At 45.2% G+C, this 25,650-nt stretch overlaps 1 protein-coding gene across 2 annotated transcripts in view; it reads right to left on the bottom strand.

Annotated features, from left to right (window-relative positions):
• The window catches only part of LOC142560836 (acetyl-CoA acetyltransferase A, mitochondrial-like), a 33,306-nt gene extending 9,693 nt beyond the window's left edge, over nt 1-23,613 (bottom strand). Inside the window, exons 1-9 of one of the 2 annotated variants that reach the window (XM_075673211.1) lie at nt 23,409-23,613; nt 15,188-15,258; nt 14,078-14,195; nt 10,906-11,001; nt 8,245-8,345; nt 5,567-5,659; nt 4,341-4,391; nt 4,011-4,112; nt 2,610-2,757 (exon numbers count right to left, since the gene is read on the bottom strand). In XM_075673211.1, coding sequence (XP_075529326.1) covers nt 2,610-2,757; nt 4,011-4,112; nt 4,341-4,391; nt 5,567-5,659; nt 8,245-8,345; nt 10,906-11,001; nt 14,078-14,195; nt 15,188-15,229 — 751 coding nt within the window. In that variant the 5' untranslated portion in view covers nt 15,230-15,258; nt 23,409-23,613. Of the gene's footprint in view, nt 1-2,609; nt 2,758-4,010; nt 4,113-4,340; nt 4,392-5,566; nt 5,660-8,244; nt 8,346-10,905; nt 11,002-14,077; nt 14,196-15,187; nt 15,259-16,112; nt 16,222-23,408 lie in introns of those variants that run through there. The other variant, XM_075673212.1, reaches the window with a different exon arrangement.
• Between the last annotated feature and the right edge of the window lie 2,037 nt (nt 23,614-25,650).

The following is a 25,650-nucleotide window of genomic DNA, read 5'->3' as shown; positions in this document are numbered from 1 at the left end:
TAATATTCACAATCCGCGTAGTAAACGAAACATACCAAGTGGATTGTAACCTCAAATAAAGAAATCACATTGCGTACGTTCAACGAAAATTGATGTATGGCGTGAGAACGTTGACTGAAAGCACGTCATTTTAACAGGTCCACATTCTTAAATTATACTTCGCCTTTATTCACAGATGTCATAATTACTGCATTTCATCATTAGGAAACACCTATTGAACTCACCTGATGTAATTACAATAGATAAAGATTGACGAAGCTATTAGAATAATAACATTCATTGCATACTGTTCTAATGATTCCCATCTACTCCTGAGCATCACGATACTCTCTCTACATGAATTAGTCCAGTTAAATCTCACGGATATATTGCTAAAGTTTATGAATAATTCAATTTCATCCAATATTTTATTGCGTAATTGTCTCGTTCGCACAGGGCGGTGTATTTGTCATTGTATTTGCAAGCTGTCGCAGACTACAGAGAAATGGCTAATCACACGCGTGCTTTCCTTCGCTCATCACTGTTAGGTTCGGACTCCACGCTCAATAAATACGCAACTTAACAAAGACTTTAGCGGGCTGATAATGAGAACACTACGACTGCGACGGTGTGACGGCGACAACGGCTAAGAGACGACTTCACACTGAGGATGACGCGTACGCGACCGCCCGACGACAAAGAATGTGGCGACGACGGCGGCATGGGGCCGATGTACTCTCGACTGGCGTCGAAGAACAACGACAACGTAGGGTTGTGATGGTCATGTACGAAGCGAGTCTCAGATTGCGGTGAGGACTTCGGGGCATGAAGTGCTTAGTGGGAAAACGATAAGAAAGCGATAACGGGATGCGGGGGGCGAGCAGAAGGAAAGGATTTTTAGGCTGTTTTGTTTCAATGAGAAATGTAAAAGTCAGCACAAGCGAACACATTCTTTCACACAACTAGCGTTCGCAGTTGTTGACTTGCTCAGCTTGCACTATACCCTAAAGAATGTTTATCTCTTCGGGCTATTCCATGTTTGCACATGTAGATGAAAGACAGAACGAAAAGAAAAACATAAGTACTGAGGGCGATAGAGTATGGTATTGCGAGTAAACATTAGAATCATGATTAATCAAGTTCTTCGATGATCGCCAAACACTTGTGAGGCAACAATTTGGTTTCCGCGAAAAGAAATCAACAGAAATGGCCCTACTGGATATTAAAGATATTAAAAATTAGTTCAGATATTGATAATAAGCAATACACGCTCGGAATATTTTTTCATTTTAAAAAAGAACTTGATTCATCAAGCATGCTATTTTGTTTCGTACATTCCCACATTAGAGTATTCGAGGCATGGGACTAAATCTGATATGCAGTTATTTATCCGGCATGGTACATGCAGTTCACTTGTATAAACGGTTATAGTTACCAGTTGCAGCCAATAAATTATGCAGTACCGCGGGGCGCTATTCTAATTCTGCGTTATGTATATACATGAATTTGGGCATATACTGCAAACTCCTGACATAATCCTATACGCAGGCGACGCAAGTACGTTTTTAACAGGTACACACTTATTTGATCTCGAAAAGATAGCTAATAGATGGTGACACGAATCGTCAAGTTGGTTAGATTTAAATCATTTGCAATTGAATGTTAAGAGAATTAATAAAATTTTCAGAAGCCCTAACAAGCCCAATTGTAATGCTTATATCAAACTTAAAAACTGCGTTGTTGAACGGGTACGTACTTACAGATCTTTAGTGTTGATTTCGAAGAGAATGTGTGCTGGACACCTTACGTAAACAAGCTCTATGTAAATATGTGTAGGGCCATGGCATATCAATTTTGCACTTTATTGAAAGTTTTGGGCCGAAATGGCTAAAACTTCAGTTATATTACATCCTTGTTCATTTCTCCCTTTCACTACTGTCTACTGATCTGAGGTATCACTACTAAGGCAAATTTAAACAAGTTAATAGTTCTAAAAAAGAGAAACATGTGCGCTGCATAGCAGATCTCGGAACACTAGAACACCAATCTTCAAAATTAATTATGGAACAGAGGCACTTGCTTACCTAATACCTGATTTCCTAAAAAGAAATTGCAGAATTGCTAATATTATTCACCAACGAAGGTCGGTTTATGGCCTAAAAAGAGAGTTAAGGATTATTTCTTGCTTAGTTTTATTGAATAACGCTCTTCGTGCGGTATGTGGTTCCGCTGCGGTCGTGTTAGTCTTTTCGATATTCTTTGTGTATTGTATAAAGTCTTGCACAGTTTTTCAGCGTTGTACGTCAGAATTGCTCCTAATTGTTTCAGCATTACTGAGAACAATGAATGCACGAATTGCAAACAATTTTTAGGTTTTTATATAGTTTTTTTAGTTGCCTTTTGCAGAGATTATTGTTTTTCTCTGTTTCTACATTGTCTCGCTGTTGGTTTCCACCTCTGAGCAATGTACGGGTAACGGGGCCTTCATGAGGCAGTTCCATCTACCTTTAGCTCTTTCATGCGAGACAATGCATATCTAAAAAATAAAATAAGATGATACATGAAGTCTAGCAGACAAAAGACTTTCTCGGTGGTTTCATCTGCAGTAAAGCTAAATAACAGGTACGAACCGCCTTCTTCCACGAACGGAGTTGGCAAGCTGGAGAACTTGTCAAAGTCAGCTCGCTTATACTCCTCGTCCTCGGTTACTAAAACGTCGGGCTTTCCAGGCTTTACCGGTACTGTCACTGGCACAATTTCCTTGGCAAGGAGGCCTTCCTGCAAACCAAGGAGACTTCGCTTTATACAGCTTTTATACAGCTGAGCACACTGAGGAAGGACTTTGCGAATGAAGATGTTTGAGGACCACGCAGAGTTTGCACAAAGGACAAATGTACTTCATAATATATGAGGTAGTGTCAATGCTATAGTTTGGAGAAAGGTTTTAATACTCAGTTCATCATGTAATGCGGGTTTATACTGCAGAAAGTAAATTTCTGTCGCTGAAGTAAAATTCACAACGGAACAATATAACTATTTGTTCTTGAACCGCACAACACAATACAGGGGAAGTGTCGCCTCCATCCTTAGCCTACGCTTGTCGCTTTGGATCCATAAGAAGAAGAATAACAACAAAGAAAAACTAGAATAAATGCAATATAGAGCAGGAAGAACTTTTTTGTATGTGGACGTTTTAAAGTTATGTTTTCATCAATGTTACTAGTTTGGTAATATTTCCATGATGCCGGACATATTCCAAATTTTCACACCGAAAACACAGCCCGTTGATACTACATACGAGTTTTGTACTAGTTTCATTTGTAATGGTGAGACAGCCTAGTGTACCGTGCAGGAGCGAGAAATATTGATGAATGATGTCGCTTCTTCGGAGCTAGCCTTCTGGGCACGAAAAAAAACAACAACACTGCTGCAGTCGTAGGCTCAATTATATGTTGTTACGTTTAAATTCCGCGAGATAGCTACGCGGAAGGTTCACCCTTAGAGGTCTGCGCAATTATTCTTCAGAAAAGGTTCTGGAATCGTAAACACAAATGAGCGTAACGAATCACAAACAGCACGAATCCAAAGTTAACAGGGATCAAACAAGGAATGCCGCCGGAGCCATCGTTCCGACAAGGGAGCATGTCTTCGTCGCAGTTGTTTTTTGCGCCGACAAAAACGAGTCCCGTTGTCTATACGTTGGCTGCAAGCACATCCCTGCTCATCACTACGAGCCTCAATATTTCAGTGAACTTCTCTGTTTGTATGATTACATAAAGTATATTTCAGGGTAATGAAATGGTACTCAGATAAATAGGACACAGCAATAAGGATACTGCTTCTAAGCTGTTACGAAAAAGACACGCTGAAAGAATCAAAACGTAGTAATGCTGGTATTGTCTTGTGGATACCACGAGTTGAACATGCTGAAATGAATAGGATGCAGTAATTCTGATATTGCATCATAGCTGCATTTATATTGACACTGATAGTAATACCGTCTCATAGGCATTGCATATATATGATATTACCTTTGCAGCTGCTGCGCTTCTCTTGTAGCTTTCCATTGCGAAACTGTCTTGGTCTTCTCGCGAGAGCTCGTACTTCTTGGCCGTTTGCTCAGCGCAAGTCCCCTGGATTGTTAAGCGAAACGTGTGCTACGTTCGTAAGCTCCTTAAAACAAAACCACATATCGAAAAACCACGGTCAGCTGTTCTTCTAATAGAATGAATGCAGCAGCAATGTTAAGGCGCACGATGCGATGGCAGTCTCACGTCTGATTTAATTCAAGGCAATGAGAACGGTTTTTAGACAAGCTCCATTTCGCCAGTTACAGAGGAGAAAAGAAGCGTGCAACGCACCATGTGAATCTTGTCATAGGCGTCAGTCATGCCGTCGTGTACTATGCCATCCTGAAATTCAAAGTAGAAAATTAGTAAGGCGTGGCGTCATCGTAAAGATGCGCGCCCATCCGTTTTATAGTCTATGCCTTGTATACCCGTTGGCGTTCTGACAAGTTCGCGTGTACCGTCTCTTAGGTGCACGTTAAAGAAGCCCCGCTGGTCAAAATTGACCCGGAGCACCCCTCTACGGCGCACCTCGTAATCATAACTTGGTTTTGGCATGTAGAACCTCAGAATTTAAACTTTTTATGTAACGTTTGTACATGTATCATGACTCGCACTTCATAGTATCACCAAGCCTCAGATTTTTTTCCTTCGCTATTTTACTGCATTAGTTTAGTAAGTCAAGCCCAACGCACACGTGTCACTACGTCGTCATTGCTTTCGGCGAGCACTGTTTCGATCATGTACTGCGGAGTGAGCTGGCCCCAATGAGTCCTTTTTGCCCTTGACTGCTGATTATGAACGCCTTCACAATACCACGTTAATTCGGGAGGACGAACTTAGCTTTTTTAAAAAAATTAAGCACGTGCTTAAAGCGTTTCGCTTGCCAAAGGACGAGAGGCGACATCGCAGCATGCCTAAAGCACTACCTTCGAGATAATTGAGCGAATCAGTAGTGCAGGAATGGAAGGCAGAAATGTCGAAGGCCAAAAGGGATCCCATTTCACTCATGAAGTAGTACGCTTTCTCGTGCCGGACTGTACTTGATATAAAACGATGGAATGATCGGTTTTGAAATGGAGCTGCATATCTCCATTTATTTAATTAGGCGGCGACGATGAGATGATGAGTTCTATTGACATACCCTTTGAAACGAGGTAGCGACAAGTAGTCACCTAGCTTGCTTGAGCTAATCAGATATATATATATATATATATATATATATATATATATATATATATATATATATATATATATATATATATATATATATATATATCGCAGTGTACCATGTTGGCTATCTGTGGTTGATGTTTTCTCTATCCATGAAAACCTCTGTATCTATATTGTAAAGTTATTTATGCCTATAACGGATCCGGTACTATCGATCTCCGCCCTGCTTTTTTTCCCCGCCAATACTCTAAACGTCTCCTGCTAATCTCGACTGCGGACCAGTCAGTGCTTCAATCCATGCCCCCATTCCCCAGTTCCCTTTATGAGGAGCTATGTATGTTACTTACCTGTAAATTAATCCCTCCATACGGAGTCTCCCCTCGGGACAAGTAGTACGGAATATTCGACATGCTCTCCATGCCACCAGCAACCATGATATCCTAAAGTGAAACAAAGTCGTCGCATTGAAAACATTTCTTTCCTTCTAGGCTAATGCAGAGTACGTACTGCTTCATTTCCACTGTGAGGTTCCAATAACATACACCTGCTGGCTAGAGTTAACTTACCGCCAAGGAAGTACATTCGGTTGCTAAAATTTACAGACCGCAGTGTGCGAGAAAAAGCTAAATATTTCCGCAGCCTTGGAATTCAGCCTTGCATTGCGGTTTCCAACTTGCACCAGTACATGCGAACAATGTAATTTGATAGCATATTACTTATTTTATCTCTCTCGGTGACCCTCTCTCACCGCCAATAAAAAAGGAGAAAACGTTCGAAGATAGCGGCCAGTACAGGAAGCACCACTCTGTGTCCGAATTCTCCCGAATGTCAACGCTGGTTGTACACGTGGTCTGTCGTCACCGCGTCTTGTGTAATCAAGCTGTGTGCGGTACACGAAGTGCGTAGTACTTTCTGGAAGGCACCAGCGATTACATTGGAACCTTAGGCGAGTCAGGTATAAAAGCCGACGTGCTTGAACCGCAGATCAGTATTCGACGATAGCCGACTGTGCTCGCAGCTGTTGCTGTGCTTTGAGTGTAACTTGTTTTTCCTGGCACAGGTTCGCCCAGTATAGAGTTTCGTGGTTCACAATTTTGGCTTCTGTGTTTTTCACCGTCACTACAACGTGACAATAAAGTAAAGCGTATCAACGTAGTGTTGATACGGTTTTGCTGGTTACCGTCACAAATCCCTCGGAAAAGCAAAGCTTTGTCAGCTTCCGCGGTTCATTTACTTTTTGCGAAGGAATGTAGGTATAAAGCATCCGTCATAAGAGTGAGAGCTGGAAAAGAAGCTCGACAAGTGTAGAATGCGTCACACATGCCGCTAAGCAACGGACGTGTGAGCTTTAAAAGAATAGGCGGTGATGAAATTCAGGCCCCAGTGACGGCTTTCCAAGAGTAACAGGAGCAGATCTCGAAGGCTCTGCTCTTACTAGCTTCAGCTGTCGGAAGCACTTTCAGAACCGGAAGCAGGTCATGGCCGCCCTGTTATAGCGGCCATCTATAGTAGGTTCCACCGAAGTGTCCGTCAGTACACATTACCGAGCAACCTTCCTTTTGTCCAACTTTTATGCCCCTAGCGCATTAAACGACAGCGTAAGGAATGATGAGGCTTCACGAATCACAAGATTTTCACTCGTGAGTGCAATACTGGCGTACATACATACATCTGAATTTCTGAACCCACCACTGCCTTCCACTTTTTCTCTTCCGCACACACACACTCCTGAGGTGCACTGTCCGGGCAGTATAAGAAAGTTGGTACACAGTGAAAGCAGGGCTGCACAAATACTCAGCTTTGGATTTCGTATCACGCTTGTACTAACTACGCGCAACATGGCCACCTTTGACGAATACAGGAAGTATTAGTGCAGACATTTCGCATTTGCTTTTAGAACAACTAGAACAATAAGGCTGTGCGCGTATGATAGCGCATTTATTGCACCGTAGTCATTCATTCGAGCGCATGTCGGGCGCTTCTTCCGGTAATTTTTTTAAGTCAGATTTCTTTTTATGTAGGCTTAGCATACCGGTGTGCGTGTGGATTGTGAGTGCACGTTATGCAAGGAAAAGGTTAGCTTGAATTTCTTATCTGTGTATTGGGATAGCCGGCTGGGGATATTGCCTACGTTCCCGTCTCTCGGCATGCCAGTAAGAATTGTAACAAAACATACAGACATTTATGCGCTTATTACCTTAATAATTTTTCACTGCGCTGCGTAAGTTAAATATAAAAGTGATTAAGCATAAAGCTTCCAATTCTTAAGAGGGAACTTTAATTCGTGGGTTCCTACCTAAATACGTGGGAAAGGAGAAATCGCTTTTATTGGCAACCACTGCACCAAATTTGATGAGGCTTGTTGCGTTTAAAAGAAAAAGAAAAGTGACTTTTGCAAGCCGATTTTTTATTTAGGCCGTTGATTTAATAAAAATTGGCATAAATATAAAATTTTTAGAAAACGATAGTATCAAGTTCGCAACTCTAACTCAGCGATAAAAGACGATATCGCAATTCTGCAAATTGCATCTAATAGCACCTGTAAAGCGGACAAAATTGATATATTATACATGACTTTAAGATACAGCACTAATATGTGAGTGGCAGTTTTGCATAACCTTCGTAAACGTTGTAACAAATTCACATGACATAATATATCAAATTTGTCTGCTTTAGTTGTTATGATGGATACAATCTACAGAACGGCGATATCTGTTTTTAATGCAGAGGGACGAATGTGTAAACATCGGCCTTCCATTTGTTAAACACACAATTATATAAAAGAACACGTAACGAAATCGAAGCCATAAATAGAAATTGCGTTTCCAACAGCCACTGGAATTTTACCTTTTTCTCTAAAACACCGCAAACTTAATTAAAATCAACCCAAGTGTTATCCCAGGAAAGTTGTTCTGCGTTTTACATGCATTTGAAAAGGCGGTGTTGGAGTTGGGGCTGAGCTGAAGCTTCTTTTGTAGGCACTGCCCGCCGAACTAATTTTTCGTCTACAACTCGTGCGACTCACCTGAGATCCACACATGAGGCTCTGAGCTGCTAGCATGATCGCCTTCATGCCCGAAGCACAGACTTTGTTGATTGTTGTGCACGGTGCGGACAGAGAGAGACCTGCAACGAAGGGAATACTACAAGGGGTGAGGCCAAATGTACTTTCCCAGTGTCCTCCTTGCGAAAACACAATAGAAAACAACTGCTGCACGTTCTGAGGCTGATAAGCAGGGGCACGATTATCGTCTGTGTCCCGTTGCAGTGACGGCGAAGACCCAGTAGTCAGCGTCAAAAGTGTGAGTGACGAATCTCAGCGCTTCTTTCTTTAGTGACTAAACTTGTGCCCAGGAGAAAAACAAACAAAGCCAGCAACACTCGGATCACAACGATAGCGGAGAGCGAAATCATCGGTCGTCGAAGTGTTATATATAAGTCGTGTGCGTCGACTGTTTTTACATGACCCGTCGTACTACATTCCAACGTCATTGCTGGTGCCGAAGAAAATTAAACTGCAAAAGCACGACATAATTACGGGGCACGCCGTAGTGGGGTACTCCGAATTAATTTTCACCACCTGTAGCGCTTCCACGCGCACCTAGTGGCTTCCAAGTCACTAGCCGCGCTTACATGAATGCGACAGAATGCGCCAGTAGCGCATCACCTTTCCTAGCGCATCACGAGTAATGCGATGCGATTGCGTTTACATGCAGCGCGTTACCCTTGGTGCGATGGTGGCGCGCGCGGTGTCGCACATCGAAAGGCAGAGCAGCGCTTTCAGACGCGTTCGGCGCCACGCCACGCTGCAGCTCGGCGAGTGCAGCAGATCAGCAGCACATTCAGTTTCCCAGAATTCTTAATGCGATGCGATCACGTTTACATGCATTGCGAAAGTCGACTTACTCTTCTCAATCCACGTCGGTCTGGCGCATTAATGTGACGTGATTTCCTAGCGCATTAGGCCCGTTTACGTGGATGCGATGCGCTAGAAAGCTGATGTGATGCGATGCGCCAGTTGTCGCATTCATGTAAACGCGGCTACTGCGGGTTCATCGGCAATGAACGGGCGGATCAAGCTGCCCACTCAGCCCATACTGAGGAGCACCACGTCCCAATTCCTCTTTCTAGAACTGACGCAGCACGTAAGCTCCGCCTACTTGCTCGGCAGTGCACCGCGTCGCAATGGAATGAGCCACATTTAAGAAATACGCGACTGTACTCACTTGACCCGACACTAAGTCTACGAGCGCCGTCACAGTTTCGCCGTAGAGACGCCACGCTTTTATAACGACTTTGGTTGGGCGTTGCCTTTACCAAAGCCTATGCATTCCGCATAGGGATGACCGACACCGCTACCTGTGGCTACTGCGGCCACGAAGAATCAACTGACCATATTTTGTGCGCCTGCCCGCAGTACAGTCCACAGAGGGAATGCCTTCGCCACGAACTTGACCAGCTGTAAGACCAACCGCTATCAGAAAAAATCGAAAGGACCTACCGTCACAGAAGAAGGCCGTGCAAGCACTATTGCGCTTTTTGCGATCTACCGGCCTGTGTAAACGACTTTAACTGGAACGCCTCTTGTGTGTGTTTGTGCCTCCGTGGGTGCGTGTTTTTTTTAACGTTTTCCTCCCTGTTCTCTTTATAACCCCTATCTCCCATTCCGAGTGTAGGGTGGCAAAACGGAGGTCGATATCTGGTTGACCTCCCGGCCTTTCCTCTTTATATATATATATATATATATATTTGCTGATATCGGAAATTTGTCTCACTGGCTCGACTGCTTGAAGAGGCGGACAATACTTATGCGAGAAATCCCACAATAATTTTAGTCAGTTAGCAATTCTTTTATAGTTATATTGTAATTGCTCATTTTTATCACAATCACCAAAATTCGTAGCAGTAAGTTTTTTCCACAACGCAGATAAGTGTTACCTAGAACAGCAATTCATTTCTCCGCGGATGTTGAGGACGTAATTATTAGAACTGGAACTAATCGAATGATTTCTAATAAATTGATATGGTCTCATTACTTCCGCACTTAAATTTTGCAGTTCTGACGTCTGCCATAATGTGACTAATTAAAAACTTAACTAGTGACACTTTGTTAATCAGCTAATACTACTGTGCGACTCATCATGCAAGTAATGCCCGCTTTCTTAAGTAACTCAGCCAATGGGACACAATGGCGCTGTCTCCCCAAAAGGGCCTTAGTAAGTCTGTTTTCACATAAAAGTAGCTTGGTATATGTGATTTAAAAAAGATTAATTGCACAAACACGTCTGCATCGATCGTATAGCGCAATTGGATCTGTTCATTTGAATTAACTCAAAATGCGGACATGTATGAATGAGAATGTCCAGGTAGCTAGTTCAAAGAATTTACTAGTTGCGTTTCGAGTTGTTCACTTTAGGGTCCTCGTCGCAATTGCGTAATTGGAACGTGCAGCAGGGAAGTCATGTCTTCTTCGCAAAAATCCTCAAACTGGAACTCCTTTCATGATACGGGCCCACAAAATCTGCTAGGATAAGCACTGGCGTACCAGTTAAGACCATCCCAAACTGCTAATAGGACGCTTATTTAAACTGTTAACTGGCGCGCCGATGCATTTTTTGGTACATTTTGAAAACCGACTCTCAGTAGCACGCTTTACCGAAGCATGCTTTCGCGCTGGAATACTTGCCTGCACCCAAGGCTGCCTGCCTTGCCGGTGCCTGCCCTGCGCCAGAAGAGACCACGTTGCCCATAATGACTTCCCGGACATCTTCGAACTTGATCCCTGTAGGAAGTTACGCATAACAAGGAAAGCGTTGTGAGAAAAAAATAACATTAATAAACACTACTCGCTGTGTTGTAACTCTCATCATTGGCAATGTGGGCGTATTTCTCTCTAAATGTTGTCAGACAGGACTGAAGAAAGGTTGAGAGAGAGAGAAAAAAAAAGAAGAAAGGCCAGGATTTTAAACACACGGGAAAGAGACACTTCATCAGTTTAGAGTGATGAAGTATTCTTTTTCAAACGAATATTTTCGTTAATTTGCCAGTAATCCATTAATTATTCGACAGAAAAAGGGACATCAAATTTCTATTCTTTTAATAATTTAGCGTCAAAATGCCAGCGCCGGTTTGTCAGTGCAGCGTCACAGATTTCAAGGTACCTTTTAGTATATGGCTCATTGCAGCTCAATAAAGGCATAGCCTCCTGTATTTTTCAATACCTGCCCAGTAGCTCCGCAATGCATGGAAGCCAGCGCTTGACTGCGGCGGCACCACAATCCTATTAATTTAATTCCGGTTGTTATTAGAGCATAAACAACTTCAACTGGGTGCCGCTGCTGCTACGTCCCCGCTGTCCTTGCTTTCTGCGTGACGTAAATAACATGCCATGAAGTAGATGTGACCCTAACAATGCCCCCATAAACTGTTGCCAACTGCTAAGAAATTGGCACCCACTGCGCTACCCCATGTTTTGGAGTCACTGGGCCGGCATCGAAAAAGTATGGGAGGCTATAGTAAAGGTTGATGACGACGTGTGAGGTTTTACGGTGCAAGGGCTAATTATGGCCATATAGTAAAGGTTCATTTGCGCGCCTGGCTTACTTAGAATACAATGTAGTTTATGACTGACAATAACAAGTCAGCTGAGCCCGGGCCATCGTGGAAGAATAGACAGGTGTCTCAACGACGCCTCTTAGGCTTCCTTTAGGGAGCCTGTCCTGTAACTCTAGGGGGTGGGATTTTTTAGCACGAAAACATGAAACTCTGTCGCCTGATGACCGCGAGTGTCCGTAAGAAGTTTCGACAAAACGAAAATACTTTCTTCCAATCGCCTCTTACTGATGATGACCTCAATATTGCCGTGCTCCTGTCGGCGAAGGGAGAAAGAGCTAACAGAATCGCAGTCAGCTCGCTCTGCAGACAGACGGCGCCGTTGGGACACCAGTCTATTTTTCCACAGTGGGCAGAGCGCCGACACCATCTAAACCCATGACGTCACGAGGAGCTGGAGCGGGAATTCCCAGGCGGCGTCGGCCACCTGTCTTTCGACTTTGCTTCTTTCCTAGCTTACAAAGCCTGTTCCCGCGGCAAGAGCCGCTCTACTGGCATTGTAGAAAGGTAATCCAATCATACAGCTAACATAATACAGCAGACCACCTTTTTTTTTTTTTTCGTTAGCGTCCCTTTAACCGAAAGACCGTCTCGTTGGCTTTTTAAGGCAGACCAACGGAATAGAAAGATCGTAAATATAGAAGAAATAAAGACGCAGTGGACAGCGGTACGCTACAAAATGTATTTTTTTTTTTCACCGTAGTTATCTCAGTCAACTGCGACCGTACGTAGTTGAAGGGGCAGGCATGTCGAGAAAAACGATGCATGGGAAAATGAAAAGCATTATCAGAACTGTTCTCACGATAACTGCCGAAGGTAATCCTTCTAAAAATTCTGAGATATTAAGCGCCAAAACCAATATCTAATTATGAGGCACGCCTAGAAGGGGACTGCAGATTAATTTGACGACCCGGTTTCTTTAACGTACCCGTAAAACTAAGTACACGGAGGTTTTTTTTGTATTTCGCCCCCATCGAAATGCGACCGCCGTGACAGGGATTTAATCCCGCCGCCTAATGCTTAGGAGCCCAACACCATAGCCACTAAGTAACCAAGCTAGACTTGTAATCCGTCTGGCGTTGAATCAATATAGCGACACACCACATTGCCACCATCGAAACGATTTATGCATGTGTACTGCAGCGAGACTCTTCTTTCGCGATTCCCGAAGAACAATCGGCGCCATCCGTCGGGGCGGCCGCGAAGATCGCAGGTGGCCTCCGAAATGCATGGCGGACCGGTGCGCGCGAACGCGGAGAAACGCGCAGTGCGGCAACTTGACTCCTTCTCTCGCGCTTGTTTCTGGACACGCCGTGCCATCTAGTGGCGCCGCCGAGAACTCCGCGCATATTCTCCGAGACAAGAAGCGGGGCATGCCGGCGCCTGCAAACGCTGGGAATTGTTCTCTCGCCTGCAGCACACTCAGTGGCGCATACTCAGGGACACAGGTTGGCGAGATCTTCGTTGGAGAGCGGCACATGCCCAGTATACTTATGGCGCAGCTCAAAGGAGCGTTGGCGTGAAAGACGGTTATTGAAGAGCGGCCCATACCCAGCGCATCTGTGGCGCAGCAAGCTAAAGCGTCGCGTTGTTGTCCTTGCGGAACCGTTGTGGCGCGAGTTTGACTGCCCCCAAACATGGGAGAAATTTAAAAGTTCTTTTTTGCCACTGTGGAGCGGTAAATTCCCAGCGGCACATACCTGCTTACCTAAGTTACCGTTGAAGATGTTCATCGAAGACCGGCACACACATACTGGCACATACTGAGTGACTCAAGTTCATAGGAAAGAAGTTCATTGAAGGCCAGCACATCCGAGCGGCAATACCTAGTTGGCCCAAGTTGGTGTAAAGCAGTTACGCACACGCACACACGCACACACACTTACAATACGCACTTACAGTGACCTATGTCGGCGTGAAAGAGGTTCTTGAAAGCGCACACGTATGCGCACAGTGCCACGTGCTCAGTGATACAAGTTGGGCCAAACCTTGTTCCCTCAGCACAGCAACCTGACACGGTACTCATTCGACCACGCACCCAAGTAGGGGAGGAAAACGGTTAGTTATATGGATAGATCGGTGGCCCCATGAAAGTGCAGTACCCTAAGAATGCCAACGCATTGAAAAAGAACGTTAATCCTACACACGCTAAAGACAAAGTACTGATACCCGCATGAAATACTGTGCAGTAAAGGCACAGCGCGCATCCCAGTGTTCACAGAAACCGAAACCCAGGCACGTCTCACCCGCTCTCTCGACGGCCCCTTTGATCGCTATGGAACCGAGTCTTGTTGCTGGGACCGCAGCCAAGCAGCCTCGGAAAGAACCGATCGGCGTCCTTGCAAACGAAGCGATGACGACCTCCTACGCAGGTAAACAAAAGTAAACATTCTCACTTTCACATCACACACTCTGCGTATACAGTTGCGGATGGGTTCGCATCAAATGCTCTTAGGAATTGTGCCATTTTGATGATTTGTTTAGCTGTTCAGCGCGGAACAAATATGAGCAGGAAAAATAGCCCGAAAGCTGCTGTGAGTTCACGAAGTTAAAAAAATTTGACTCGCCATCCCGGCCCTACGAAAGTGCATGTCCAGCGAAGCTGCTGAAAACCACCACTACAACGCCTGAGGGGGTATGCGATGCTTTATTGCTTTATAGAGTAATGGGAGTAATGGTAAGTTAGAATAATGGGAGCAATGGTAATTTTGGCAGCACGTCGCCGCAGATCGTATTGCCGTATCTTTTCCCTTTGCCGCTCGTCGTATTCACGCTGCTTCTCAGGAATCTTAACTATGCGTCGCCTACCCATGGCGGTGCTGCTACAAAAAACAATGAAATGAGTGGCTAGGCTGGTTAATTTATATACGAATAGCTAGTGACGTCACTCCCCGCGTCGCAAGCTGCCGTTGCCGCGACAGCTTACGCAACAGTAATCGTTACCGGGAAAGCATATTGTGGTGGTGAGGGGTGATATCGCCCCTTCGGGGTTCGCTGCGTCATGCCAAAGCCACACCGCCACCACGGCGGTTGCTGCCGTGTAGACGAATTGCAGCTGCATATTTCGGTCATAGCCTGGTGTTCTTTTATTTCCCATGCAGTGACTTGTATTGTCTGCTACATCTTACGTCATCGTACGGTTAACTGTGTTGAAGGTCGAGCATACAACTGGTCGCCCATCATATGCTGAGGTACAACAGCAAAGCTAGAAATACTGCAGCTAAAATAACACTTATAGAGTCACGTAATGATATCCGTGCAGAAAAAAATTGGAGCTCACGATCGATGTTACGGCTAATCAACAGATCATGAAAACGAGGACCGACACGTGAAGGAGCAGTGACCTGGCTACTTACATTCACCGTACGCGCGGTGCCTTTGTTGTCCATTTTTTGCATTTGGCTTTACGGGACAGAGATGAGATTTCCTAAAAAGAAACAGTGTAAGAAGATACATTAAGGCACGTGATTAAGACAGATGATTGATTAACTGCATGTATTACACAATATCCAATAAAATCTACTATCTCTTTCACAGACAGGATAGCCCGCCACCACCAGCGAAACAGGTAATATCGGGGTGTTGTGCACGCGGTTGACACGCCGACTGACACACGGCCGTTGACATGTGACTGACAGACGGCTGTGTCACCGGCCTTGTGCACAGCACTCCTTTATTCTCAATTCTACACCCTCGCCGTTAACAGACCTTCGCTCGTTGCCGCACCCACCCGCGTTACCCCCTCTCCCTTTAGAAGAACCTTACCTATATATACTGTGCCGAGGAAAGCATATGTCGCCTTGAAAAAGACAAGTCCACTTGTTGAAACGTTGGCTCCCGCTTTGACCTTGTTCTCGTTTTGCTCATTATGTACTTGTGTAATTTATGTAGTTACGCAATTACATAAATTATATTGGAGCCTCAAGAGCACCGTCTGCAGATGCTTGGTAAAAAAATGAGAAAAAACCCCCGGAAACCAAGCTACCGAGTGGCGAAATAAACTGCAGAAGGGTACGCATTTGGGCTGGTTGGTTCATGATTACGAGCAGTAAACAGCGCTAAACAACAGGACAAAAAGGGGGACTCTCTTTGTCCTGTTGTTTAGCGCTGTTTACTGCTCGCTGCCGAGTGTCGCCGCTACGAATGCGCTGAACTAATACACAACACAGGCCTTACACCATACATAGAGCACAACATATGGCAAGGCTTCATGGCTGTGCTCGACGGCGAAAATAAGAACCGGTATTTTATAAGTTTAGAGCAGGCTACCACGCACCTTACCGTGAGTTGAACTTAATGAACTATACGAGATCGCCGCAGACTGAAAATGACGCCGCTCCGTACGGATATGAACCACGATGTCGTTCTTCGTCGCCCTTCACGCATAACACAAGCTTCATTCTGATAGCTGGTTGCTTCAACGAAATCCGCTATCTTGGCGACAATACATAAGGCATTATCTCTGACGCTTGTCCATGTTTGCGATGCGCGATTCTGAGGACGTTTGCGAGGTCGAAAGGATTCGGCTGTTACAAATCTTCTGATGAAGAAAATGCGGTTTTGTTGGTTGAGGTTACGTTTGTTTATTCTTTATATTGCTATAGCATTTACATAGACATGTGCTGGAAGAAAGTGCATGCCACGCTTGAATAATACGAAACACGATAAAACGTATACAACCGTTGGAAAGTACCCACTCATAAGTGAAATCATGATAATATCAACATTAACTTCATTTATTTAGAGCAAAATGAATGGAATTATCAGCGATATTTAAAATTTGTGATCAACTACATTGCGCATTAGTCGACATGCCATTTTGCACTAGAGATGGTGCTTCGGCTCCAAAACTGCGTACAGCCGACTTCACTTGGCGCCTACCTTTGCGACTGAGTCGCGAGATAATGTCAATCACCAGGACGGCTGCTGCTTTATGGAAGGAATATGTGTAACGTTTCTCGGTGTAAGATTATCGAAATTTATACGCGCTCACTCCCCAAAATAGCGGCAGAACTCATCTCACGATGACCGTCGGTGGTAATGCGTTCGCATTGGATCGATATGGCAACTCGACGTATTGCCACCGTTGAAACGAGGTATGTATGAGGCGTGCACTGCAGTGGGGGCTCCTCTTTCGCGCTTCCATAGGAACACTCGGCGCCATGTAGCGCCGCTGCCGTGAAGCCTGCGCGTGGCTTCCGAAATGCGTAGCGCGCCGGTGCTTGGGAACATTGGAAAACGCGCCACGCGGTAAGCGGTCTCCTCACTCGTGCTTCTTTCTGGACACGCTGCGCCTTCTAGTGGCACTGCCGCGAAGTCCGCGCGTTGCCTCCGAGACTAGAAGCCTGGCACAGCGGTGCCTGCGAATGCAGAGGATTGTTCCCTCGCTTGCCGCGTGGTCAGCGGCAAATACTCAGTAACCCAGCTTGGCAAGAGGTTCATTGGAGAGAGGCACATACCTAGTGCATTTGTGGCGCGGGCTGCTAATGCGTCGGGTCGCTCTCCTTGATGATCCCTTGGGAGGTGGGGTCGATTCCGTTCGGATAAATTTAAAGGATCCTTTTCCGTCATCGTAGAACGGCACATTCCGATTGTGACATACCTAGTTACCCACGTTGGCGTCAAATACGTTGACTGAACAGCGGCGCACATCTGCTCGCACATACCCAGTACTCCAAGTCGGCGTCAAAGAGTTTCTTCGAAGAGCGGTGCTTACCCAGTCTCGCGTCTATAGTGATTCATGTCGGCGTGAAAGAGCTTCGTTGAAGAGCGGCACGTATGTACGCATTGCCACATACTCAGTGACCCAAGTTCGTCCGATGATTGCTCTTGAACTCTGTTACCTCAGCACAGCAGTCCGACGCGCTACCCATTTCACCACTGACTATCCAGTGACCTAAGTAGGCGGTAAATTGGTTATATACAAACATAGATAGACAGATAGCTGAAGAAAAGTTCATTAAACGCATTAAAACGCGCTTGTTTCACACTGGAACAAGCTGCATGTTTATTGCAATAGGGATATTTTGATTATGGCATGGTTGTGCACTCTATTAAACGCGTAAGCATTTCTATGCCTACCCAACGAGGAAAGCCGTCCGTCCGTCTGTCACATAAGACGAATCGCTATAAAAAAATTAAATTCGAAACGAAGAAAATTCATCGACGGTTACAATACCCTCTAATGCGAAATTTGAGCGCAGCTCTACCCGTGTTTTCATTTGCGATGTATCGGCTGGCACGGACAATCTGTCTTGTGCAGCATGTTGCAAACGGAGCGAATTGTGGCGCTACTACATCACTAATCGGGAGATCGCGAGAGGCAGAGCGTGGGTGACGCGTGGGCGCAATTGAGAGGCAGAGCGTGGGTGACGCGTGGGCGCAATTCACAGCAGCCGCTGCAGACAGACCCTCCGCTCATGCAACGCTTTGTTTCCATATATGGTATCGGGGAACGCGCTCGCCGCATGTCTTATTGATGGCGTCCCCGGTGAACATACGATGCGCGCTACTCCGGCGCCATCTCGTACTGATAATCGCCGCAGAACACGTGTTGCGCGGCACTACGCTCGTCTTCTCGCGCTTTCACGCTAGAGTTGCGAATGCGTGAAAATGCAAAGGTGTGCAACATCCTCAAGAATATGGACATGTGCCCTACTCATCCTTCAGTTTCTTTAGCGAATGACTACGCTGTTTTCACTGATGGTTCGTGATTGCGTGACGTCTATAATACACAACGACGCTGGTGATCCACAGGCTTTTCTCTTAAATTTTGATACGATATGTTGATTCCGAATAAAAATTCAACTGTCAGACCAGCGCTTGTCCCATTCTCTTTCTGTTATGTTTGTTAGTTTGTGTGCTGTGCAAAAAGCGATTATTTTTTTTTTGGTATAAGGAATAGTGGGCGAATGGCACTGCTCAAGAAAGATTCGCCCTACGAGATAAATTCAGCCAGCATGACGTAGCCCCGTGCCACCGAATCACGCCACACACACGTAACGCCACTGATGAGCTGATAACGGCGTGATTCGCAGCTGATCGGCGTTATTTCGTAGTTTCATTGAATTTCACAGTAATTTAAGAAAGTTGACCGGAGTGAAAATGCTGATGGTTTTCCGCACCTGGAAAACTGGTGTCACTGAGCAAGTAAACTTTCGCTGTCTTCCACGAGAAGGCCGAGTGTAAAACTAGTCACAGACTGCGCTTCGCACAATGTGCCCAGCGTGTGGTATGTGTGACACCTATCTCGTGTGGTAAAGTCTACATCGGGCGAACCGGCCGATGTGTTAAAGATCGGCTTAAGGAACAGCACAGCAATGTTAACAACGCTATTCAAGGTCATCTAGGCATGCAATGTCGCAACTGTTATGCAGGATTGCATCTATAGGAGCAAATCAAGCCTTACTAGAGAAATTATCGAGGCTAGCGCAGCTTTACAAGCGGGAATTGACTGGGTCAGTTGTCCATCGATAGCCTTGTTAGAAAAAGAGCTGACCTACGTTGATTCAAATCCCAGGGTGCGACAGCGTTATGAGCAAGTTCTTTGCGCATGTCTGATCTTGTTTGTTTTTTTGCCAAGTGTTCACGTTAAATCTAGATGCTACCGGCAAAATAACAATTCCTGTTGAAAGTCAGCCATGTGCCTGCGTACTTTGTGTGCCTCCTTTGTCTCCGCCGTTTCCCCCGCTGTAGCATTCTACCAAATTTATAGCCATTGAGCGATGTGTTTTAAATTACAGTGCTGCATTACCACATGCAAGGCGATTACTACGACATCGTTTCATTACTGCCAGAGTATGGTGAAATGGTCATGTTCTGAACAAGCATCGTTCAACTATGCAGGGACAGGCACCTAACAGGCAAAATGTAGCTGCTTTGTTGACGTATACACGCACAGAGCAAACTATATTCGTCGTCGAAGTATGATGGTTTTTAGTAACAATGACAGACGTGCCGTGAACGAGATGGTTAGTCATTAGCAAGTGCAACAGCAAGTACGCAACCTCATGCCTTAAACTAGTACATCACTGCGATTACTTTCACATCAGTCTGTTTTTATTGATCACCGCAACCAGTAGTGATTGGTAAAAGGCTACCTTGTAGATTTCTACATTCCAATCTTTACCTTGTAGCCAGGGGATGGTGCACCAAGTTATTGCGCCTCCGCCCCACCGAAATTTCTGCGTTACTATGCGGCCGGCCAAGCTAACGTCCCCACCATCGCCATCATTCATCAAGCGCGCCGCCCCCGAAAAAGAAAAAAATGTGGCTAGGCCTCTGGCCATGGCGGCTCACGTATACTGGCGTAACTGCGCGGCGTGATGTTTACATAAACGAACAAAAAAATCATAAGCATTTATTGTATAACGTAGTGCCTTTTGACATCTGGCACGTTTCTTTTAGCTCAGAATTGCAGCCGCCACCACAATCTTCACTGAAACAAATTGAACGGAGGTTCCTTCATAGTCCCCGAACCATCGCGCATAAATTCGTGCTTCAAAAATCTAATTACAATATATTTATTATTCGCTTAGGTTCACCGTGAATAACCTTCGAATAACCCAAGACGATAAGTCAGTTTAGGTGGTTTGCAATGGCGCATGGTACACATCTGTTTAAAAAAAAAAAAGCTTGTCAGAAGATAGCTGGAAAACCCTGCATACCATACCACTTGCATTTCAGCGCTTAGAGATTCTTCTTCGCGCACATTGCACGGCACGATTATTTATACTAATCTATAGCGCAAGTACTTAACAACAGAAATGACGAAACAACGTTCTGTTCACGTCATTTCATTGGAAATTTGTACTAAGCCGAACTGACAACCCAACAGTACGTTCTTGCTATTACTTAGGCTCGCAATTTCGCTCACGTGATCTCGCACGTGCCGCCACAGTGTTGCCGACCCCGTCGTGCTTGCGATCATGAAATGTTGGTGATTACACGATCACAACTACGCGCCGATGCTGTCTCCCAACGGTTAGGCGTCGCGCGGCTGAGCTCGAGGTCGCGGATTCGATCCCCGCCACGGCGATCGCGTTTCGACGGGCGCGAAATGAGAAAAGCAAAACTCGTGCTCACTGATTTAGGTGCATGTAGTGCACGAGAATACCAAGCGGTTAAACTTATTCTGGAGTAAACAGCGAAGCTAACTTTCATAGCACTGGCAAATACTATGGATTGTAGTTCCATGGGTCACGTGAAGATGACTTACTGGCATCCACTTTGAAATGGATTGGTGGTAAATAGCCAGCATCTGGCATACCATGCGTACATTAATTTCATTCTATCATTTTTGTATGCACCTCTTTAATCTTTTTTTCCCTTCCTCAAAACTCCTCTATCTACCTTGTACCACTACCTATGCTTGTAACGGATCCTGTCTTATCTGTTCCCAGCTTTTTCCTCAACAATACACTAAATACCTCTTGCTTATTTCGACTGCTGGCCGGTTGATGCTTTATACCACTTGAAGTCCAACCGCTTCTGGAAGGTGTACGTTATCTACGGGTCTCACTGGGGGAATCCCTTCGCATTCCATTAGGAAGGCCATGTATCAATAGCCGATGCACATTACCCATAGATTTAGATTTCGACGAACGACGACGATCATTGTGGTTTGAGTGTTATTAACTTTTTTTGCTGGACATAAATTCGCATTGAGCACGGGCAAGTCGCAATACAAAATCTAGGCTTTTAGAACACGTCCCATGTGGCCTTGAAGCTTCTATCGATTTACCATTTCAAGTACAATTATTATTATCATTGCACAGGTGTATGTAAAGTACATGGGTGTATTTTCTGACTCAAACGAGTCCTGCGAAGCTTATTTAGCGCATGTGTGTAGCAAATTGCAGAGGGTTACCTGGTTACTTTATCATTGTAAAAGTAAAGTTCCATTCTCGGCAAAAAAAAAAAAAAAATGTGTACGCCTTTTCGTGTGAAATATCAAGTCACGGCATCCCAATTTTCACCTTCTGTACTGCGCGTTGGGCGAGTGGGATTGACGCTATTAATAAAAAGTAACACACTAGAAAGTAGCGTACGTATAACTCGCTTCTACTTTCATCTCGATATATGTTTACCGCTGCAGGTTATCCCTTCTTTCCGCTTAATGGTTCGAAGAGTGGTGTTGCGTCATTTGTGGGACTCGGATTTCAAAGCTGAGCATAAACCTGCACGCGTGCTACCTTCGGGTTTGCGTTTCATTGTGCCTCGCCCCTCAACGAGACACGGTCAGGTACGACGCGTCTACGTTCGTGTGCAACACGTATGTGTATGTTGTTAACCTGTGACACTTTACCTGAGGATATTTTCTCAGAAACTCCGAAAAGATTACATAAAAAAAATTTGGAGGAAGCTTCTTCGCCTTTAAGAGTGGAACGCGATGTCATTCAAAGATCCCTGACTGCTCCTCGCGATTCCCGGCAGCCTGCAGCCTACGTAACCATAACGTTTACCGGGAAACGCTGGCGGCGAACGCTATGCACAAAGGCGAGCTTTCTGGTGGAAACGCGGCCTCTTGCATGGGCCAATCCCGGAGGTTGTGCAAAGCCGCGCCAAGAAATTGCATAATGTTTTTGCAGGTTTATGTTATCATTTCCCACTTCTAATATTTAAGTCTGAGAAGATTTCACATAAAAGGCATGCTCTGTCGGTGTTTCGTTTCGCGACATTTGTTTGTGGGCTGTCATTCTCAAAATTACAAGGAATAACTTTGTAAATAATGCAAGTCAAGGTATGAGGAACTTTATGGATATAATGGTGTGGCAAATAAGCCGCGTATACCGCATGTCACATAGCAAGGCGTGACATAACATGTACCTAAATATATTCAGAAATTTTCGCTCACGCACGACGCCGCCGACACCGGATTTTCTGCGGCACGTGTTCCTTATCGCGATAATATATGATCCGTCCCCTTTAGGTTTATCGCTCCATGTTCACGATAACATGGGCTCCATAAATTACGTAACATTTATGTGGCAACTGTTTCAAGGATTGGAACGCTTGCAGTCTTGTTCGCTTGTTTGTTTATGCCTGTATTATTTTGTTGTTGCGGTTGTGCCTCAGATCTATGCATCGTTGTATTAGATTTGTGTAGTCAAATGTAGTGTGGCGTGCATTTCGAGTAGCAGCGTTATTTTTAGCCCATGTCAGAATGTTCTATTTGAATGTATTGCCTTGCCAAATATATATATATATTTAAATGCTGGGGTTTCACGTGCCAAAACAACGATATTATTATAAGGCACGCCGTAGTGGGTGACTCCAGAATAATGTCGACCAGCTGGGGTTGTTTAACACGCACCCAATGGAAGATTAGCGTTTTCGCATTCCACCCACACCGGAATCAGACCACCGCGACCCGGATCGAACCCGCTACCTCGTCCACAGCAGAGCAACAGCACAGCGAGCGAGCTACCGGAGAGTGTGCTTTGGGACAATAAAGAGCACCAGTCAATCAAACGGGATATCCACACATCGAGGCAGTTGAGACGATCGTATAGCTAACGCGCAGCACGAGACGCGATACAAGGCCATCAACGTCGGCGTGTTCCGATGGCGACTCACGATTGCTGTCGGCCCGGCGAAGCGGCTTCAGTTTCCGAGTTCCTCTGTGGCCGATTAGCAGTCGTGGGCGTCGGGCAGGCAAACTCGTTCCTGCTCGCCGGACGGTTGGCCGTGTTGTGAAGCGAGTCGCGCCGGACAGTCCTCGCCAGCGCACGCCCCCCCAACTCCGTGCCGCCCCGCACCAACTCTGCGGCGGCGAGGTCAGTCACGCCAAGCGCCGCACGCAGCCTGGCCAGGCAGAATGCCAAGGCCGAGAGGAAGGCGCGAACCGGAACTCGCTTCTCGAATATGATTCGTAACGAACGCGCAGTCGTTTCTTTTTTTCCCCCGACGTGAGCGAGAAAGATTGAAAAAAGAAAAAAAAAAGGAAACGAAGCGCATCCTATGCGTAACGTCATACCATGCGCATCCAGACGTACGCTACGATGGGAATAAAAGGAAAATGTATCGTCGATTTATTTATCTATTTATTCACAGTACCCTCAGGGCCCAGAAGGGCGTTACAGAGGGGGTGGGTACAATAATAATAATAAAAAATACATGCTCAAACAATTATTAGTGTTAAGGTGATAAATTCAAAACATAATCAGTTATTGCAGTCTTCAAAGATGATGCCTCCTCGATGCAGGCGATGGAGGGGGGAAGGCGGTTCCACTCGGCACTGGTTTTCGGCAGAAATGAGGCAGAGAAAACATTTGTACGACAGAAAGGAATGAACACTTTAAACCGATGATCAAGACGCGACGACATGTACGAAGGCTCTGAAATTAAGTCTTGTTTAAGTTAGCTGTTCTGGTAAAAGATTTTTTGAAAAAGGCAGAGACGGGAAATTTTTCTTCGAATGTGCAAGTTAATAAGGCCAAAGTTTGACTTCATTAAAGAAACGCTAGATGTGCGGGAATAATTAGAAAGGATGAAACGTGCTGACCTGTTCTGAACTGGCTCAATGGTATCTGCTAGTGTTTTTTGACCAGAGTCCCAGACAGATGACGCGTACTCTAGCTTCGGTCTAATTAGTGTGTGTGTAAGCGTGTGTGTAAGCGTGTGTGTAAGCGTGTGTGTAAACATTCGGCGAGCAACTCCGAGGGAAATCAAATAGTGCGGCGCACGTAAAAAGGGCGCTAAATCAATTTAGACTGTTGAAGTATTCTTCCAAGACTCTATTCTCGCAACTTAAGTGGTAAAAGAAATGATTGATTGAAGATAACAATAAAGGAAACTTCTCTTCCTTGAATTTCACGCCAAATCCCCAGCGCCTGTGCGTCAGTGCGACGCCGCAGATTTCAGTAAGTTTTCGCACTTGAGCCTTGTAGGGCAGTAACAGTTCTCAAACCTGTGTAAGCTCAGTCCTTGGCTCGTTTAGAATGCAACGTAGTGCGTCTTCACCCATAAATAAATAACTATGGACAGGAGCAGATGCCGTCAAAATTAGTTACGTCCCCGACTAGCCCTCATCTTCTTGATACTAATGAGGAAATCAATGTTATGCGAAACATTTTGCAGCTGGCTGGCTATCCTGCATTGCTTAGGGTTCAGCAAAGCATTACTAGATGAACAAAATTGGCTTTTGACCGCGTCAGCATATAGATATAGTTAATCACACGAAGCATAACGTATTATTTTAAGCGTTAGCTTCTCTGCCGCCTCAGCCACTTTCAGTGGCAGATTGCGAATGACGTCTCTGACCTAGATCTCCTTGATTGTCAGAGACATGTGGTGAGAGGTTCGGCGTTAGTCAGTGCGTTTCTCAGCGAGCAGACGACGGAATGGTTTCGAGGCCACCGAATTAACTTGTTGCATCCGTCTGAACTGGCCTTTTGATGCGCCTGCGACCTGTTTTGCCCTCTACAGAATGACACAATAGAACAACAACAAACGGTTCCTAAATATCATTGCTGCAAAACATATCCAGCTTCAAACGCCCATACTTCTTTTATAGCAGCAAATAGCTTTCTATGCCATCATCTTCGAGGTGTAATGTGTCTGCTGGCACAGTTTCTCGTCGAGTAAAGGTAAGCTTATCCCGAAGACAGTGTAAAGGTAAACTCAATCGATCCAGGAGACAATGTAATAGTAAACTGGCCAGATCCTGGAGATGGTGTAATCAAAACTTCTGGGTTCCGAAGTCTGCGTAATTCGCAGTCACGTGGGTCACACGGGTCACGTGATGGCACGCTCTGCGGTCGCAGAGGCTGGAGTAAGCTGGAGAACTTGAGTAAAAATGAGTATACTACTCCATTCC

This window comes from Dermacentor variabilis, chromosome 10 (genome assembly GCF_050947875.1).
Source record: "Dermacentor variabilis isolate Ectoservices chromosome 10, ASM5094787v1, whole genome shotgun sequence".
In the NCBI taxonomy this organism is placed as follows: domain Eukaryota; kingdom Metazoa; phylum Arthropoda; class Arachnida; order Ixodida; family Ixodidae; genus Dermacentor; species Dermacentor variabilis.
The sequence above is the reverse complement of the archived record's forward strand: the minus strand, read 5'-3'. Positions and strand labels throughout refer to the sequence as shown.